The 21,221-nt window shown below is 46.9% G+C and overlaps 1 protein-coding gene across 6 annotated transcripts in view; it reads left to right on the top strand.

Annotated features, from left to right (window-relative positions):
• The window catches only part of LOC124288376 (WASH complex subunit 4-like), a 70,188-nt gene that overhangs the window by 14,003 nt on the left and 34,964 nt on the right, over positions 1-21,221 (top strand). For all 6 annotated transcript variants that reach the window (XM_046724888.1, XM_046724890.1, XM_046724889.1 and 3 more), the window contains 4 exons: positions 3,605-3,730; positions 4,261-4,368; positions 17,060-17,150; positions 17,591-17,646. In XM_046724888.1, coding sequence (XP_046580844.1) covers positions 3,605-3,730; positions 4,261-4,368; positions 17,060-17,150; positions 17,591-17,646 — 381 coding nt within the window. The remainder of the gene's footprint in view (positions 1-3,604; positions 3,731-4,260; positions 4,369-17,059; positions 17,151-17,590; positions 17,647-21,221) is intronic.

Genomic DNA, 21,221 nt, shown 5'->3' with positions numbered 1-21,221 from the left:
CCAAGAACATGCCCGGACACGTCTGGATATCGCAGTGATTTCCAAGTGATTTTTTCATTGGTCAAATGTAATGTTTAGCATTCGGAATCATTTCGGTATATGTTAGGAACTCGGAAAGACAGGTTTGTTACTAGATCCCATACAGAATTGATCGTAATTGTTCGCCTATTTCCGTCGTACCTCGTAATTTGCTTGGAAATGGTGAATGAGGCCAGATCGGCGAGCAAAGTAACGGCAGCGGTCAAGTTCGGTAAAGTTGAGTCATATTATCACGTTGATAAAGACATGTCGTCAAATAAGAAGAAAAGACGAATCACAGACTTTCTTCACAAAACGGCAGGTGCTAGTGAAGTTAATTCAAATGTTTCCAGTGCAGAAATTCCCGATAATGGCGACCACGTGCATGATAGTGATGAACTCAATGTTAATTCTGGACGAAAGTGACAGTTGCGAAGAAAATCTTCCACAGACGGAAAACGAAAATTTGTGCACAAATTTCGGAACAAGTGGCTAAAGAAATATGATTGGCTTGAGTATGATGAGGCAAGTGGAATAATGAGTTGCAAACTTTGTAAAGCTGTAACTTTAAGTAATACACTGACGACATCTTGCAAGAATTATAGATCGTCGACTTTGACTAGACATGAGAAATTACTTGACCATAAGACTTCGAAAGAAACTTCTTCAACGAAATGACTTTATTACAGCGACAGAAACGGCAATTCTCGAAAATCAGCAAGTATCGTTGCCGCAATGCGTTGTGCATATTGGCTGTGTAAGGAAGGTGTTGCAAGTTCAAGTACCCTTCTCTTGTATCATTGTGTAAACTTCAAGGATGTGAAGATATTTTGTCATTAGGTGTTGGTAAAATGCAACATATACTTCAAAGGGAAACTGCTGATGAATTTCAGGATGCATTTGTGGATGTAATCACAGAAGATATTGACATGAAACTTAGGTCATCAGTGTTTAAATCTGTTTTGACAGATGAGAGTACAGACATTAATGTGACAAAAAGCTTGTTATCTATGGAAGAATGGTGTTTGAAAACATGCAACAAGAAACTATTTTTCTTGGAAACATTGAACTAAAGGGTTCACGAGCAACTTGTTATCTATGGAAGAATGGTGTTTGAAAACATGCAGCGGTCAAGTTCGGTAAAGTTGACATATTATATTGCTGATAAAGACATGTCGTCAAATAAGAAGAAAAACGAATTGAGACTTTCTTCACAAAAGGTGTAGTGAAGTTAATTCAAATGTTTCCAGTACTGACGACATCTTGCAAGAATTATAGATCGTCGACTTTGACTAGACATGAAATTACTTGACCATAAGACTTCGAAAAGAACTTCAACGAAATGACTTTATTACAGCGACAGAAGCGGCAATTTCCGAAAATCAGCAAATATCGTTGCCATAATGTTGTGCATATTGGCTGTGTAGGGAAGGTGTTGCAAGTTCCAGTGATAAACTTCAAGGATGTGAAGATATTTTGTCATTAGGTGTTGGTAAAAATGCAACATATACTTCAAGGGAAACTGCTGATGAATTTCAGGATGCATTTGTGGATGTAATCACAGAAGATATTGACATGAAACTTAGGTCATCAGTGTTTAAATCTGTTTTGACAGATGAGAGTACAGACATTAATGTGACAAAAAGCTTGTTATCTCCTGCAGGATTGATAGCAACTGCACAAGTCATTTGAAATGAGTGACATCATTGCACTTGGCACAGACGGAGCGTCAGTGATGACTGGTAGGAAATCTGGAGTGGCCAAACTCCTGCAGGATGATAGTCCCCATGTTGTAAGTATTCATTGTGTGGCACACAGACTAAACTTGTGGACATCAAAGGCAGCTGACGAAGTGGAGTATGTTGGGAAAGTGTTTCAGAAAACTCTTACAGACTTATTTTATTATTTTAAGAAATAAGCATGCAGAGTTGCAGAACTTGCCGAGGTACAGAAATTATTGGATGACCCCCAAATAAAAGTAAAGGAAGTCCACGAGATCAGGTGGTTTGCTATGTACAATGCACTTTTCACTGTGTACAAGACATGGAGGTCTCTAGTGAGATATTTCAAAAAGATTGACAAGAAGAGCTCAAAGGAAGAGGAACAACTAGCCAACCTCACAGATTACAAGTTCATTTTCATGCTCCATGTGATGATGGATGTGATCCCCAGGTTTACTGAATTGAGTTTGGTATTCCAAAAAGTAGATCTTGATGTTTCATGTGTGCAGCCTGCAGTTGAGGGATGTCTGTCTTGTTTGAAATGTGCACTCAGTGGCAAAAGCCACTATCAGCTACTGCTCAAAGATAAAATGATTCTTAAAAAGAAAATGACAATGTGATAGCTAAGTACTGGGGAGAGAAGTTACATAATTACCAAGCAAAGAAATCAGAGGAAATCAGGGACAAATTTTTGAATGCTCTTCAAGACAGAGTTGAAAAGAGGTTTCCTAAAGAATCAGTCAGTGTCTCTACTGCTTTTAGTGTCATGGGACTAAGGAGTATAAGCATGCTGTCTGATGAGGATCTTGTCAACTATGGAAAGGAGGAAATGGAAATTCTGACTAACTTTTATGGTTCTGATCGGACACGGAATGGAGAATATGTTAGCAAGGCCAAAATTGACAAAATTGGAACTCTGTGTGAGTGGGACATTTTGAAGAGAGTTGTTCTGAAGGAAAGGTATGCAAGGGACAATTTCAGTAAACTTTGGACTGAGATATGTGCACATCACAAGTCCATGTTTCCCAACCTCCTGACCCTAGCTAGGCTTGCTCTTGTAATGCCCTTGCAAACAGCTGATTGTGAACGTGGCTTCAGCTGCCAGAACAACATCCACAACCCTGCAAGAAACAGACTGTGTGCTGAGAGGCTGAACACACTGATGTTGATAAAACTAGAGGGCAAGGAGGTAGATGAGTTTGACTATGTGCGAGCTTTGGAGAAGTGGAAGAAGAAAGTGGACAGGAGAATCTTCAAAGCTTAGACAGCTGAGTTATAGGTGAGATGTCTCATCTAGTCCAAGTATTGCTGTACATCATTGAAGTTAATAAGAAGACATTTCAAAAGATATGATATTGTTTATTGTCTTTATAAGATCGTAACAGTGAGGAGTGACTCACAAAACAGTGGCCCACTGTCAATACATGAGTGGCCCACTGATTTTAAAACAGTGGGCCACTTTGACCCACTATGGTCAAATCCTAGATGCAACACTGCAGGTACGTTGTCACGTGTCACAGGTAGGTTGCCACAGGTACGTTGTCACATGTCACAGGTATGTTGTCACAGGTACATTGTCATGTGTCACAGGTGTGTTGTCATGTGTCACGGGTAGGTTGTCACGTGTCAGGTATGTTATCACGTGTCACAGATATGTTGTCACGTGTCACAGGTACATTGTCACGTGTCACAGGTACGTTGTCACGTGTCACAGGTATGTTGCTACAGGTATGTTGTCACATGTCTCAGGTATGTTGTCACATGTCTCAGGTATATAGTCACATGTTTCACAGAGACATAGTGTCTCACGTTTCCCTAGCCTACCCTTGACTACTTGTTTCTTCAGCTGTGAAGTATGTTAACAGGGCCTGCTGTACGCCTACAACTTGAGTCATCTCGTGAGGACCGTCATGAACCTGCACGTATCTCTACAGAAACCCATGACCAAGACTGCAGTGCTCTCCCTTTGCCGACTTGTAGAGCTTCTAAAGGTATTGCCATCCGATCGCCAATTAGTTGTTTGCCGTTATCAGTACCAGATCTAAAACATTTCGTGTGTGTGTTTTTCATCAAACGGCATTCACAGCAATATTCCGGCTATGTGGCAGCAGTCTGTAAATGATTGAGTGTGGACCAAACAATCTAGTATCAACAGCATGAGCATCGATATACGCAAATAGGATACAATGACATGTGTCAACCAGGTCAGCGATCCTGACCACCAGATCCCGTTCATCGCCTCTTACGCATGGGTTGCTGAAGACCAATTCTAACCCGAATTTTCACAGGTGTCAAAATTTTGAATGCATTTTCAATGTTTTTGGCTAGAGTACAAATAGGAATGTTTTGTGCTTAATGATAAGTAGGAATGATGTCAGTTTTACAACAAAAACAAGAAGGCTGTGCGGAATAAACAAGATGTATTGTAAGTGACACAGTTTCATTCCTGCCAATTCCTTGTCAGTGTTTTTACTAAACTTGTAGTAATCATTTCAGTAAAGTTTTCTGATTTCACTGTCAGGCTATAGAGCATACATTCCATCGCCGCACGATGCTGATTGCCGAGTCCATGAACCACGTGATTCAGCACCTCAGCTTCCTGGCTCTCAGTGCCATTGGGACAGCAAAGGTAGATTCATTCAAACTCCTCTTTTGTTTTGATTCCTTGTACAAGATTTTTGTTACAATTTTTTAGAGAATCTTTATTTTTCCTTATCCCTACTCATGCTAAGTATGCTTGTCTCCTTCCTCTTGCGAATGATAGTGGAATACTTGAAATCCCTTGAAGTTCCCTTCTAAAAAAGCGGACGTAAAATCACTCATCATCGAGTAGTCTCCTTTTCCTCCCTTTTAGAGCCCTTTTTGGACACATAACCAGACGGAGTCAGTATAATGTGTCTGAGTGGGGTATTCATGCTTCACTGCTGCATGGTATCTCAGTAGGCTAGCACTATAAAACCAGTTCAGTCTGGGCTAGTACAAGCAGCCGCACATACACATACACACGCATGCACGTCGTCATATGAGAGAAATATTCTCAAGCACGACGATAAACCCAATTTCACCTCACCTCACCTCACATAACCAGCCATGTTTGTCACTCTCTACTTCTTCGCCCTTGAGGACGGTTGTGAGAGAACCTTGGTCCCTATACGGCACATATCCTTTTATATTTTCGGACCTTGCATCAAAATTATTGCTGTATACGTTTTTTAGGAATATATTCTACATTACGGTTTGAAATTTGATCTAATTTTCCGTTGTTTGACATGTGTTTTCATTGTGTTTACATTTGATGAAAACCTGTATTCGTTGTAGGTACCGAGTGTCTGCGGCTGACCCTCATTTATTATGTGCTAATTACACTATTTCATGTTCTTTTGTGTGTTTTGTGTAAATTTTACCTCTGGTGAATTTACTAATTACCTTTTTTCCATCCATAGACGTGCTAAGGACTGGGTACAAAGGTATTCATGTCTAAATCGAGTGATTGTGCTGATAACTGTGTGTTAACCACTGCTGCAGACATTCATCGTCTACTGAGCTGACCTCGTCACAGATGATTGAAGACTACTACCATGAAGACTTCAGCGAAGTCTATGCTCAGCTCTACGCAGAAGACGAGGTCTTTCTAAGCCGAAATTGTTCCTCGGGAAGAAGCAGACGTTTATGATGATCCACCCATCCTCATACCTGAAGTCTCCATCGTCAGTAAGAAGACAAAGCCTGCTTCTACAGCTACATCGGCATTGGTATCAGCGCATTCATTGACAGAAGACCTTCTATCAATGCAGACATCGGGTACCAGAGATAGCAGCAGCGTCAACTCTTCACAAGTGCAGCAAGCCTTAGATGACGTCTCTTCAGTATCAGATGCATCATCCATGCAGCAGTCTCTTCAGACAACGCAGAACTTCAACCCGGGACTGTTCATGCAACAGTTTACAGACCAGATAATGTCGATGATGGAACGTCGCTCCGCTCAGGAGAAGGCTGCTACGAAGACCTCTACAACGACTACTAGCCTGCGTGAAGGTTCTACAGTCTCTCCACCGCATCCGGATGAAGAGGGAAGCCTGCGCGAAGGCTCACTGACACAACGATCTTCCCCATCTGAAGTCTGGACACTGCTACCAACGTCAGTTCAGCCGTAGATGCTCCAGAGATTGCTGCTAAGAAGTCTCCAAGCAGGAAGAAATCATGGCGTTCTCCTGAACCCCACAGACGTCGCAGATATGAGTATTCATCTCCATTGGACTCTGACGCCCATTCCTACAGAGGGGAAGCTACATCCAGAAACCCACCTTAATGAAGACCTAGAGAATCCTCTCAAGACTCCAGAAAGGGTACACGATCGCATCGGGATCGCTCGCCTGCGCGAAGCTCATCATACAGATCATCCCCTAGAGACTCAAGTCGTCGTGGATCCATAGAGCGAGAGATGTCCAAATCAGAGGATGAAGGTGAAGGCATATTCTCCGATACGGAAGTTAACTCCTGGATCGCCAATGGCTTGGACTTAACATCACCTTGTAAGGACACAGTTGAGGCGTTTACCTACAAGATGTCCAACGATGATTTCGACAAGCTCACCTTTCCACCGATCGACCCAATCTCTCAAGTACCAGACAACATCAGCGCAGATTTTGATAAAGCCACCAAGTCTCAGAATCAGCACATCCCGACGTTCAACGCCAGGAAACTCCCTCTACAAAGGATAGAACCCTTCCTGAAGGCTCCAGAGGTTGATGATGACTACAAGATTATCACCGACTCCCGTCAGAGAACTTACAAGATTGAGGATAAGAAGTTAGCGCAGCTGGATACAACCACAAGACGTACCTTCTTCGGATTAGCCAGATCGAGGGCTATCAACTAAACACTCATCTCGAAGTTCAAGAACTCCTCTGCCAAAGAAGACCGGATGATATACTCCGCTCTACTAATGCAGTTTATGTCAGAGCACCTTGCATCCACATGGCCTGACTCTCCTGAAAAGACAAGGGTTATTGTCAGCATGCACTTGGAGTGAACGCTTCACCAAGTCCTTATACAGAGCCCCATGGTCAGCATCTTACATCTTCGGAGGAGAAATTGAAGAAGTCGCCAGAGAAGTCTCTCACGACTCAAGGGAGGTTATGATGATTAAATCCATCGACACCTTGGCTAATGCGATTCGTCAGACATCCCAACGCTACTCCAACAAATCCAAGTTTGCAGGAGTACAGAGAGCCAGAGAAAAGAAGTATTCCAGCATGAAAGGAGGAAGAGGCTCCTTTCGTCGCCCAACCGGAGCTCCTAGAGGTATCCCCAGAAGAGGCCGAGCACCTAGGGTTGCAAGAGGAATCAAGAGCTGAAGGCCAGGTTAGGAACGACTGGAGTCTTCCATCCCCAGCCGTTCCTGTACAACCTTCGACAGTGGGTGGACGTCTTCAACGATACTGGGAAAATTGGCAAATCCTACAAGACGACTACGTGTCCCAGATACTTTGCAGAGGGTACAAGATACTGACTGACTGAGTTTAGTTTTACGCCGCTTTTAGTACAAGATACAGTTGGAAGCCAAGCCGCCGCTCACAAGCAACCCGATGGCCTTCAGCTATGCAGCCGACCAGATAGAGAAACTGGACGACGCTATCAAGACCCTACTCGACAAATAGGCAGTAGAAGAGATAGATCAAGATCTCATCACGCCCGGGTTCTACTCCCCAATTTTCCTGATACCGAAGAAGAATTCCAAGGAGAAATTTCGGCTCTTCTACAACATGAGGAAGTTCAACCGGGAGTATCTACGCAGACCAGCAAAATTCAAGATGATACATCTTCCTCAGCTCCGACATCTCGTTCGTCCAGCAGACTACCTCACCAGCATAGATTTACAAGATGCGTACCTCCACATTCCGATACATCCAGACTCAAGGAAATACCTAAGATTCCTTTTCAACGGACATCACTTCCAGTGGAAGGTTCTACCGTTCGGAATATCGTCGGCTCCCTGGTTGTTTACTCGAGTGACCATGCCCATCGTCACATATCTACATCGTCGAGGTCTACGCAGTGCTTTCTACCTGGACGACGGGATTCAAGCTCATCAAGATCCCAGTCAACTCAGACTGCAACTAGACTTCACCATCAGGCTGCTCACTCAACTAGGATGGCTAGTAAATCTCCTCAAGTCGGAACTGGAGTTGAAACAAGATCTGCATTCTTTTTCAGAAGAAGTCCTCCTTGGGGTACATATAAGCATTAAAATGTCCATTTTAAAAGCCTACGACAGTTGTAACAATATTTCAATAAAATATTTTACCAAACAAAAAACTCGTTATGTGTGGTGAGACCACCCTTACAGGGCCCCGTAGAGGGCCCCCTACAGCCAAGAGCAGGTAACTCTGGCTGTGTACCTCGTACCTCACTTTTCATGCTGTCGTCGGCTGTGTAGGTCGATTGCATGGTCCAAGAAGCTACTTAATAAGAGAGCCGATGAGTGAGATAGAGTCAAATCCTGTATGTATGGTTCCTACTTTTTTTCGGGCTAGCTGGAATCTTTGTATGACTTTTTCATTCATGATTTGTTGTAACTTACCGGGCGCTGTTAAGCTGTCTCCAGCCACGTGGCAGGCAAGATGGCGGACCGCGGGGTCCCGTTTGCTTTCCTTCTCCTGGCTTTAGAAAAAGCCTTATAGTCGGGTCGTAAAGGGGCTGATATTTCATTTTGTAGATTATGCTTGCCTAAATTCCTCTTTTTTCCAGGCTTTAGGTAAGTTTTGCTTGAGTGTTTTCGTGACGCGTTTACGTGTCGCTCACACATGTTGCTCTTTGTCACCTATGTACGCAATTACCCTTCGCTATTATGGCTTGGTGCTAGTATTTAATAGCTTTGCTGTAACAGTTAAAATATCGCCCGGCGTTGTATTTTGTTCTGTTTTGTTGTGTGCATATTATATTATATATATCGTACAGTCCTTGCTATTGTCATAGCGTGGTTCTGTTTTTTGCAGCCCAAGGGGTGTGTCACCTGTAGCGGCAGTTTGTCGCCTCAGGATCGCCACCTGGTTTGCTTACGTTGTTTAGCCGGAGGAAGCCCATGACGCAACAAGGTTGTTCTATGTGTCAGGCTTTCTCCCCCCGCACCATCAAGTCCAGACGTGCTGATTACATGTTCTACACGTCCTTACTTCAGGCGGGGGGGGACATTTGGGGTCAGGAGCCTCCTAAAGACAAAGATAAAAAAGCAAAGAAAAAGAAGGCTTCGGCTTCCTCTCTTTTGGGGGATGCTGCTCCTAAACGGGCGAAGGGTGCGGGGCCTCCGGCTCCTTCACCTGCCATCCCCTCAACATCACAGGCACCTTCCCCCCCTCCTGTCCCTGTTTCTAACCAGCTAACAATTGATTTACTTTCTGATATATTGCAGAAGCAGATGGATTCGGTCCACACTCTAGTGGCCGACGCGATGGCTGGCCTCCGTCGGGAGATTGGCGTCCGGCCAGGTACGGGTGTGTGTTCCGGGTCTATGGCGGGCAGTGCTCCCAACCTTAGCTTAGGCTCTGGTGTGGGGGTTTCTGTCGGGGGTGCGTCGGCTCCGAGTCTCGTCTCGGTTGCTGGCCACCCCTCCGCTGTAGTAACTACTACCGGCCCGAGCCTTGGCTCTGGGTCTGGTCCAGTAGTTAGTGCCGGGTTGGCAGGCTCAGCCCCTGTAGTTGCCGCTACTTCGCGCATTTGGTCCCACCGCTTGCGCCGGCTTGGCCGGGCCATTCGGTGTCGGGATCATTTTGTCTACCATTGAGGAATCCCAGCACGGGCTCTTCCTCGTCACGCCACCGCGACTCAGTGTCGAGTCTTGGGTCAGGTGTGCCGGGCAACCCGGCTCTGCTCGAGCCTTTGTCCCTCTCTGTAGACCCCTCGGATGATCCCTCAGAGCTCTCTCTGGTTACAGAGACCTCACTCATTGAGGATCGATTCGAGGAGGCTATGGAGGAGGATGAGGGTCGGGAGGAGTTGGGTACGCCTTTGGTTTCGCTCGGTGCGTCCCTGAGGCAGGTACGGGAGCGTATTGCCTCTGTCCTGCTCCAGGTAGTGGTCAGTACTGGCGCACCCGACCCTCAGGAGTTTACGCCTGCCAGGGGAGGCTTTTGCTCCCACCAAGGTGGGGGACACAAGGCTGCGTATATTACCCTCAGTCTTGTCTGAGGTAATCAACCCCCTCCTCTGTGGTACCAGGTCCAGGTTCGATTTGCCAGAACTTGACCGTCGGTACCTCATGGGGGAGGCTTGCCTTTACAATCCCCCAGTGGTTGACGATTGTGTTTACGCATCCGTCGCCCTGGGGGGTTCGTCAGGTAATTCTATGGCTTCAGCCAAGCAAGGTCACCGGCTTCCGCCATTCACGACTAACGCTACAGCGCTTAAATCCGCCTATCGATCCTTTGAAGAGCAATACCGCAATGCGGTTCAATGCCTCAAAGTGACGATCCATTCCGCCTACATCTCGGTGTTGCAGAGGCAACTACTGGATTTGGGTGGGGTGGAGGAAGATTCGTCTCCCTCCACCTTGGCTAAGCAATTAACGGAGGTACAGTCACATCTGGTAGCGATTCTATCAGGTCGCCGGCTTGCCAAATGATGTCGGGCGGTGATGGGCCTCCCGTCGCCTGTGGGCTTTCGTGGCGCAGGTATTCGCCTGCCACATAACAGGCTCTGCTGGCGCTGCCATTCCGGGATGGGTTCTACCCTGTTCCGGGGGCAGCTACAGTAGTCCGGGAGGCCGCGGAGGCTGTCTCAACCTTCAAGGACTCTAAGCCCTTGCTGGAACAGCCTCACATGTCTCGCTCGCGGCCCCCGGTTGTCTCCTCCGCATATCCTTCTGCCGCGGCGAAGGAATCTGTTAAATGGGCTCAGCCCTTGCAGTCGCGGAGGGGTAAGGGCAGAGGCAGGGGCAAGGGCAAGGCCACGGCGCCCCACCAGCCTTTTCAGAGGAAGGGGAAGTCAGCCCCGGCTTCCCAGCTATAATTCCTCCGGAGCCCTTGTTGGTACCAGACCAAGCAGTCGGAGTACTGCCGAAGTCAGGTATTCAATGTCTCATGCCACATATCCCTGTGGGTGGTCGACTTTCCCTCTTCCTGTCGGAATGGGAAAAAGTCACGTCCAATCCCTGGGTCCTGTCCACACTCAGGGAAGGCCACATGCCACAGTGGAAGCGAGACCCACCCCCCTTCTCCGGGATCCGTTGCACTCCAGTGCCGGCTGCCCTAGAGAAGGCGGAAGTGCTCCGTGCCGAGGTCCAGTCGTTGCTGGACAAGGCAGCCATAGAGGTGGTTCCTGTGGGACAAGAAATGTTGGGTTTTTACTCAACTTATTTCCTTGTCACCAAAAAGGACGGAGGGTTCAGACCTATTCTAAACCTCAAAGGTCTGAACGACATGTTAGAGGTACCGTCCTTCAAGATGGAAACACTGCGTTCGGTGATTTCGTCTGTGGAGAAGGGAGATTGGCTCACGTCAATCGACCTCAAAGACGCGTACTTCCATGTCCCTATGCACCCCGAGTTCAGGAAATACCTAAGGTTTTCCTTCGACGGGAGGTGCTATCAGTTTCGGGTACTCCCCTTCGGCATCTCCACAGCGCCACGGGTGTTCACCAAACTCATGCTAATTCCAGCTCAGGTAGCCAGGTCACAGGGCAGGTGCTGTCACCCGTACCTAGACGATTGGCTCCTTCGTGCGCTTGCCACTCACTTGAGTCGAGTTGCGACACTTTCTGTGATGAGTATTCTCACCAAGTTGGGCTGGATTATCAACCTCAAGAAATCAGAACTGGTTCCCACCCAGGATCTGGTGTTCTTGGGAGCGAGATTCGAGACAGCGCGAGGGATAGTCTCCCTGTCTCCGGACCGCGTCACCAAAGTCCAGAGAGTTGTGTTACAATTTCTCGAGTTCCCCAGGGCCTCAGCTCGGGACTTGGCTCCAGTTGCTAGGCAACATGGCGGCAACGGTGGACATCGTTTGGCGAGCGCGGTTGAGGATGCGACCCATTCAGCAGGCTCTAGCTCGAATGTGGGTCCACACCCAGGGTTACGAGTTGATTCTCCACACTCCAGGGTGGCTAATTCCTCATTTACGGTGGTGGACACTGGCAGGGAATTTATCCAGGGGGCTCCCTTTGGACATCCCATCGCCAGATCTCTCAATTCAGACGGACGCTTCCCTCACAGGGTGGGGGGGCGTGCTGGGTGCCCTGTCGGTCTCAGGCCTGTGGTCACAGAGCGAGGCGCAACTGCACATCAATGTGCTAGAATTGAGAGCAGTCAGGTTGGTGTTCAAACGACTTCGAGCAGGTTCAAGGTCGCGGTGGTCCGCCTCGAGATGGACAACCAGACGGCAATGACCTACATCCTGAAGCAGGGCGGCACGGTTTCCCCTCTTCTGCAGGAGGCATGGCAGTTTCTGCTCTGGTGCCACCAGTTCGACATACGGGTAATGCCTGTTTATCTCCCTGGGCGGACAACGCTCGAGCAGATGCACTCTCTCGTCGTATCCTGGCCCCACACGCAGTGGATGCTCCATCGGGGATATTCGGGCTATCTCCCAGTTGTTCGGTCGCTCCAGGTGGATCTGTTTGCATCTGGGGGGACGAACCAGATTCCGGTGTTTTGCTCTCGGATACCGGATCCGAGAGCCATCGCCCAAGACGCTTTCCAGCTCGATTGGACGGACAGGGTTCTGTGGGCGTTCCCGCCACTACCCCTGATTCCCAAAGTCCTCTTGCAGCTTGCCACCCAACCAGCTCGACTTCTTGTGCTCCTTGCACCCCTTTGGTCGGCTCAAAGCTGGTTTCCGGTACTACTCAGGTTTCTGGCTCAGCCTCCTGTACTATTACCCTTTCGACCGGACTTACTATCCCAGAACGGAGCGCCGCACCCGAATCCCAGGATTCAGTGGGTGGCCTGGCCTCTGTCCGGAATCGCCTCCACGCGAGAGGAATTCCTGCACCAGTTGCAGACACAATTCTGGCTTCGCGGAGGGATTCGACAAACGTTCAGTATGAGGATAGATGGGCCTGTTATGCGCTGGTGTGTCGGCAGAGGGATTCTTGATCCCTTTTCTTCAACTGTAATTGAAGTGCTGGAGTTCTTGCAGTCTCGGTTAGAAGCCGGTTTAGCCGCGTCTACTATCCGGGGCTACTCCACGGCAATCTCTGCCTTCCATATCCCTGCCGACGGTGCTCTCTTGGGGCAGCACCCTCTAGTACAGCGCTTTTTAGCAGGCGTGGACAGAATCCTTCCGACTGTCCGGCGGATTAGTCCCCCGTGGGACTTGTCAATCGTTCTTGATTGGATGTCCGGTCCTCTCTTTCACGATCTGTCGTCTCTTTCACTCCAGCTGTTAAGTTGGAAGGCTGCCTTTCTTGTGGCGGTAACGCCTGGCAGGCGGTAGGTGATATCCATGCGATGTCAGCGGATCCTGCTCTGACTGTCTTTCACAAAGACAGAGTCAGTATTCGGTTGCCAGACTCCTACCGTCCTAAGGTCGCAGGCTTTCATATAACGGCCTATCGAACTGCCAGCTTTCACTCAGCCTCCATCGTCCGGTACCTCTCTTCGGGCGTGCTCACGCCTTAGATGTCCGTTAGACTCTCAAGGCTTATATCAAACTTAACGGCGGCTATCAGGAAAGATAAGCAGCTGTTCTGTTGTTATGGCGGTGGCAAGGCTGGTCTTCCGGCGAACAAGCAGACCATTTCTAGGTGGCTTGTCTCTGCCATTTGTTCGAGTTACTCTTACAAAGGATTAACCATCCCTCAGGGTTTAAAGGCTCATTCGGTTAGGGCAGTGGCGACATCAAAAGCATACGCCGCGGCACTGCCCATTGAGGAGATCTGCTCAGCGGCTATCTGGAGCCGACCGAGTACGTTCATCCGCCACTATCAGCTGGACAAACATTCACGGGAGCGTGCTCGGTTTGGCCAGACAGTTCTCACCAGTGGACAGTGTCGTGATTCTCTAACCGAATGAGCCTTAGAAATCACGTTTGCTTTTCTCATGGTGTAGGTGTTAATAAATTCCTCAATTTTTATCGGTGGTGGTATCACTTTGGTGGTGGTTTTTACCGTATGTAGCGATTATCACTCGCTACAGTCACTGTGTTCATCCCTGCACCACGCTGGTTTGGGTTGCTGAGGGATATATATTGGACTCGCCCATACTTTCCCTCCCATTTTGATGGTTGGGGGGTGGGACTTGCGTCAGTCTTTCTAAATTCCACCAATAGCCTATCGGCTAGGCTCCTTTTCCCCCGCCTTGCCACGCCCCCGCCTGATTGACATCAGCGGTCAGGTGACTAGGTGAGTGTATTTTCTCTCTCTGTCGCGGCTTAGGCTGTGCCTTCGACTGAACTAGGGGGTATGTTAGGCAGACAGAATACCGCTCCCGACTCAACATCGTTGGGAGTCTGTCTTATGCTTATATGTACCCCAAGGAGGACTTCTTCTGAAAAAGAATTTTACAAACCTGGAGAGGTTATGAATTCTTTGAAGAAAAGTCCTCCTTGGGGTACGGCTGCCCGTATTGAAATATTGTTACAACTGTCGTAGGCTTTTAAAATGGACATTTTAATGCTTATATGTACCCCAAGGAGGACTTTTCTTCAAAGAATTCATAACCTCTCCAGGTTTGTAAAAATTTCTAGGAATTCGACTCATCACACCAGTAAATCACATAGTCGTTCCAGAGGATCTTTGGATCGAGATACAACAGATGATATCTCAAGCATTGCTCTCTCCGTTGACACTACATGCTTGGCAAAGCATGCTCGGTCTACTCAACTCAGCTCAAGACATGACTTGCAGAGGGAGACTACAGTTGCGCGCCCACTACAAGTATTTGTGAATGCCCACCTAGACAGTCTAGATCCGTTAATACTACCGGACAGCCTGAAACCATATCTCCTATGGTGGACTCAGAAGTCGGATGTTTGCGGAGGAACCTTTTAGACAGAGCCGGTTTGCAACACTCATCTCTATGTGGATGCCTTCCTACAAGGATGGGGTGCGCACTTCAACAACGAAGTGGCAGCAGGGAAGTGGCCGAGTCAGGATCAGAAGTCACACATCAATCTGTTGGAGATGAAAGCAGTATCAACACTTAGCAACATTGGTCCAGCGTACTAAAGAACGCACGACTCATGGTACACACGGACAACTCCACAGTGGTGTTTTACTGGGAACCCGACACTGTTCCAGCTACGCGCGTGGAGCGTATTAAAGCTTGCCTGAAGACCAGAGGGTACTCCTCCAGAGCAGCGAAAGCAGTTACACTAGCTCTACGCAGATCAGCTCGCAACTTGTACGACGACAAGTGGCAGAGATTTGAACAGTGTGCAAAGAGGAAAGGCTTTACAGCAGTGAAAGCAACACATTCCCAAGTGGCGGAAAACTTATGTCATCTACGAAATACGAGACACTTAAAAGGTTCAACACTCTCAACTTACTTGGCTGCCCTCAGTACAGTTATCACCATGAAAACAGGTATCAAGCTTACCAAAGTACCAGAGATTCTGGCACTACTACGCTCCTTCAAGTTGGAAGACCAACAAAAGGCTCCTGCCTGGGATCTCAACATATTTCTAGAACATCTCACCAGTGATGCCTACGAGCCTCTAGAACGGACATCCTTTGAACTACTAACTCAGAAAACGCTGTTCCTGATCGCCCTAGCAACAGCTGCACGGATGTCAGAAATACATGCTCTGGACTTTGAACAAACACGATTTGAATCAAGACATCGTGACATCGTACATCTTGGACTGAGATGGGATTTTATCGCCAAGAACCAGCTGTCCGGTCAGCCTGACAGACAGTTCCACATTCCAGCACTATCTACAGTCCTTGGGACACAGGATACGCAGAATCTATCCTTATGCCCTATCAGAGCACGTGAAGTCTACCTACAGAGAACTAAAACAAGGAGATGAAAATTCAAGCGCCTATTCATCCCCTTATCCAGTGAGACGCCCACAGAAGTCTCACGGACAACAATCGATCTGGATGAGAGCTGTTATACTAAGAGCCTATAAAGCAGCAGGACTTGAGCCTCCACGAGCCTCCAACCCACACTAAGTCAGAGCCCTGGCGTCAACGCTTGCTTTGCATGGAAACTGCTCGATTACAACTATAATGGAGGGCTGCTTTTGGAGATCGAACACAGTGTTTGCCAACCACTACCTCAGAGACATTGCCACCGAAGACATCTCAGGCATTCACCAGTTTGGGACACTTGTTATAGCACAACAACTAACGGTTCCACAAAGGCGCTGAGTACATCTCACCCCATTTATCACTTGACTTGTGAAAACCAACGCTCTGGAGAGCAATAGCTATAAGTGCATGCACACGTCTAGGACAGACTAGCATGAGTGATAGACCCTGTACTTGTATAGGACATACTCGTACATGAAGAAGGGTCGCATCTCCACTTGATGCGCGCATCAAGAGATGGAGTTGCAATAGATAACTAATGGAATATAAGTATCTAAAATCCACACGAAAATGTCAGGAGAAGTTTCGGAAGAAATCTGATAAGTTGTGGTTCCCCCAGACTCATCAGAGAGAAGTTGAAAGAACAGAATCATAAGTTCCCATGGGGGGTAATACAGGACGTAAGTCAACAACTAGTGAATCCAGAACGTGGCCTGACCCACCACCGTTTCCGACGGATTCTGCAAGCATAATTAGCATGAGTCAGGATAAGGAAAAATATGTAATTTTCTGACTAAAATTGATATTTTATACTTATCCTGTCTCATGAGGTTAGCCCTCCCAACCTCCCCTCTTATGGCACTCTGGATTTCCCTGTAAATCCGGGTGTCAGGCATACATACGGAGAGAGTGACAAACTTGGCTGGTCATGTGACAAAAAAGGGGGCCAAAAAGGAGGAAAGGGAGACTACTCGAGGGTGAGTGATTTTACGTCCACTTTTTTAGAAGGGAACTTCAAGGGATTTCAAGTGTTCCACTATCATTCGCAAGAGGAAGGAGACAAGCATCATTAGCATGAGTCAGGATAAGTATAAGATATCAATTTTAGTCAGAAAATTACATTCTTATGACTGAGGTAACATTATGTTAATGATGTGAACTTTTCCTTTGTCAGAGTCAAAATATGAGCAAGTGATTTTCAGCACAGTGGTCTCAGGGATCTTTGTTCAGGTTGTATTTAAACCTTAGCCATGTCAGGTTTAATTGTGTGATGACTACATACCTTTCCAAGCAGCATTAAACCCAACTTATTCAGTTATCTTGGGTAATAAGTGATTGTCCCCTCCTTCCAGAAAAGGATCACGTCTGACAAGCGTTACAGTGAGCGGCGCCTGGACGTCCTGTCAGCTCTTGTATTGGCTGAGTCAGCTCTCAACGGACCAGGTACATGTTGTCTCAGCTGCCCGGTGGTTAATTCCGCCACAGAATTCTGCTTCTGAGTCTCATAAATTATCATGGATTTTGTGACAGTGTCTCCATGACTATTGTTGCTGTTCCAACCCTGTATTATTTTAGGGATTATGACCATGCCCCTTGAAGTCTACACTATGGTGACCTCAATTAATGTTTCTTCATATCAATGGAACTTGAATCTGAAGTCATAGGTATATTCAATTAAGTCTGTTGTGAAATTCCATTTGTTTCTAAAACATATCATTTACTACTAAGAAATATAGTTAGGAGCTGTCTTGCTCTCTAAAAAACCAAGACACCTCTTGTTTTTTTACAAGTAAAACATACTTTGTAGCCTTTTAATCTGTAATAATAACTAATGTTGTAACTGCTTTTATTTACTGATAACAGAAGCCTTGTCATTTTCTAAGGTACCAAAGAAAGAAGACTGATTGCGAAACTGGCCCTTGCTGTTGGTACCAAGATGGTGAGTGGGCAGCAAGTTCCTCCACTCTGTTAGACCTCAACAGAATAACAATATTGTTGCTGTTTTCAGCAGTCTGTACTGTAGTAGGATTGACAATATGTTACAGATGAAATTTAATGTCAAAATGAGGCAGTTTTGGCATTAACCTGACACTGGTTGGTTCAGGAAAGTGAAATGCTAGTGGTATTGTTTTCTGTTACACATCATTGTCTGTGTATGTATGTGTTGATGTCCGAGTGTGATTCCTGGTGGATACTCTCACTGTGGATAGTGGATGGGTCCCCAGCCGGTCATAGAGTTGACACTAGGACAAGATGGTTACTGTGGAGGATAGTGGATGGGTCCCCAGACAGTCATAGAGTTGACACTAGGACAAGATGGTTACTGTGGATAGTGGATGGGTCCCCAGCCGGTCATAGAGTTGACACTAGGACAAGATGGTTACTGTGGATAGTGGATGGGTCCCCAGCCGGTCATAGAGTTGACACTAGGACAAGATGGTTACTGTGGATAGTGGATGGGTCCCCAGCCGGTCATAGAGTTGACACTAGGACAAGATGGTTACTGTGGATAGTGGATGGGTCCCCAGCCGGTCATAGAGTTGACACTAGGACAAGAAGATGGAGTTACTGTGGATAGTGGATGACAAGTCCCCAGCCGGTCATAGAGTTGACACTAGGACAAGATGGTTACTGTGGATAGTGGATGGGTCCCCAGCCAGTCATAGAGTTGACACTAGGACAAGATGGTTACTGTGGATAGTGGATGGGTCCCCAGCCAGTAATAGAGTTGACACTAGGACAAGATGGTTACTGTGGATAGTGAATGGGTCCCCAGCCGGTCATAGAGTTGACACTAGGACAAGATGGTTACTATGGATAGTGGATGGGTCCCCAGCCAGTCATAGAGTTGACACTAGGACAAGATGGTTACTATGGATAGTGGATGGGTCCCCAGCCAGTCATAGAGTTGACACTAGGACAAGATGGTTACTGTGGATAGTGGATGGGTCCCCAGCCAGTCATAGAGTTGACACTAGGACAAGATAGTTACTGTGGATAGTGGATGGGTCCCCAGCCGGTCATGGAGTTGACACTAGGATGAGATGGTTACTGTGGATAGTGGATGTGTCCACAGCTAGTCATAGAGTTGACACTAGGACAAGATGGTTACTATGGATAGTGGATGGGTCCCCAGCCAGTAATAGAGTTGACACTAGGACAAGATGGTTACTGTGGATAGTGGATGGGTCCCCAGCCGGTCATAGAGTTGACACTAGGACAAGATAGTTACTGTGGATAGTGGATGGGTCCCCAGCCGGTCATGGAGTTGACACTAGGATGAGATGGTTACTGTGGATAGTGGATGGGTCCACAGCCAGTCATAGAGTTGACACTAGGACAAGATGGTTACTGTGGATAGTGGATGGGTCCCCAGCCAGTAATAGAGTTGACACTAGGACAAGATGGTTACTGTGGATAGTGAATGGGTCCCCAGCCGGTCATAGAGTTGACACTAGGACAAGATGGTTACTATGGGTAGTGGATGGGTCCCCAGGACAAGATGGTCATAGAGTTGACACTAGGACAAGATGGTTACTATGGGTAGTGGATGGGTCCCCAGCCAGTCATAGAGTTGACACTAGGACAAGATAGTTACTGTGGATAGTGGATGAGTCCCCAGCCGGTCATAGAGTTGACACTAGGATGAGATAGTTACTGTGGATAGTGGATGGGTCCCCAGCCGGTCATAGAGTTGACACTAGTACAAGATGGTTACTGTGTGTGAGCAAGTGTGTTATATAACATATGTTATATTTGGGATTACACTTTCTTAGTATAGTACAGATTCTAGTACTTTTGTTGGGTTGAGTCCCATCTGGGATTCTAATCCACACCCTCAGAGTCAGGCGCCTAATCGCCAGCACACAAAGTCAGACGCCTAGACCGCTCAGCCACCGCGGCTTCCACACTTTCCATATGGCATTGTGTATTTTCAAATGTGTGTTATATAATTTACACAATGCCATTTAGAAAGTGATCAAATGTAACATGGTATATTTGGGATTACACTTTCTTAGTAAAGTACAGATTCTAGTACTTTTTAGGTGCCTGACTCTGAGGGTGTGAGTTTGAATCCCTGATAGGACTCAACCCAAGAAAAGTACTAGAATCTGTACTTTACTAAGAAAGTTTAATCCCAAATATAACATGTTACATTAGACCACTTTCTAAATGGTATTTTGTAATCATAGCTTTCGGCCATGAGAGCCGTGCCAATTTTCGCTTATCAGAGGGGTACACAAAGTCCGCAGTCTAGACTACCAGTTGTCTAGTTTCATTTTTGTGGCAGTCGCTGTAGCTGAGCGGGCTAGGCAGCTGAATTAGTGTGCTGGCGATTAGGCGCCTGACTCTGAGGGTGTGGATTAGAATCCCAGATGGGACTCAACCCAAGAAATTACAAGAATCTGTTCTTTCCTGAGATAGCATATGTTACAAGTGTGTTATACTCTGAGAGTTTGGATCACCCTGAATTTGAGATTCCACTTTCTCAGTCAAGTACAGATGTTGGTACTTCTTTGTTCTTTTTCATAGAGATCGTCCTTGGGGTACATATATGCATTTTCTGCGGCTGAAAATGTCCTGTGACAGTTGTATCAATGTTTTAATAAAAATATTGTACAATAAATAAAATCTTTTTTATCTATCATACGGCCCCCACCACGTGGGGTTACCTCCCTGCTACGCATGCACAGCCAACCAGGTAAGCACCTAGGCCCGTATCATCATTCCTTCTGCTGTCACTCCACTGAACAGACGTGTCGAGTTGCCAAAGCTGAATATCTTGTCTTCAACGATAAAGAGAATAATGTCTGAGACCTCCCAACCTGTATGTATGGTCTTTATTTGTCCTTGACGGAACAGTTTATAAGACTTTTGCAGTCGGTTATTTTGATTTTGTATTAAATTTTTATGCTAGCTTTCCCGTGGTTTACGCACGTGTTGCTTTTCCATGGCGGGAAGTTTAGCGTGCCACGTGGTTGTCATATTGCGTTCTTAACCAAGTATTTCTTCCCGTGGTCGCATTCACGTAATTTTCAATGTTTTGTACGTGTATATTTATGCTGCTGGCTCCGCTGTTAGCTACATGCTTGCGTGTTTGCTTTCAGGCGTTTACTGGATGTTCTGTCTGTGGGCAGAGCATCCCCCGAGCTGACCAGCTCGACAAGTGCTTATGTTGTCTTGAAAAAGTCGGCCATAATCCTGACGTTTGCGAGCTGTGCATGGGCTTCTCCCCCCGGGCCCAGAAACGGAGGGCCACGGATTTTCTCTTTTATAGAGAATTGAGAGAGGCGGGAGGGGAACTGTCCCAGGAGGTCCCCCCGTCTAAAGCGAAAAAGGCTAAAACCGGCCAAAAAGCTAAGTTGCCTAAGGCGCCTCCTCCATCACACAGTGGGTTTGACATGTCGTTAATAACGCAACTTTTTCAGCAGCACATGGACTCAGTGAAGTCCCTTGTTCATGAGTCGGCTGGAGGTCTCCGGCAGGAGTTCCTCGCCCACTCTGAGCAGGGGA

This window comes from Haliotis rubra, unplaced genomic scaffold (genome assembly GCF_003918875.1).
Source record: "Haliotis rubra isolate DU_JTF1 unplaced genomic scaffold, ASM391887v1 Scf416, whole genome shotgun sequence".
Taxonomy (NCBI): domain Eukaryota; kingdom Metazoa; phylum Mollusca; class Gastropoda; order Lepetellida; family Haliotidae; genus Haliotis; species Haliotis rubra.
The sequence above is the reverse complement of the archived record's forward strand: the minus strand, read 5'-3'. Positions and strand labels throughout refer to the sequence as shown.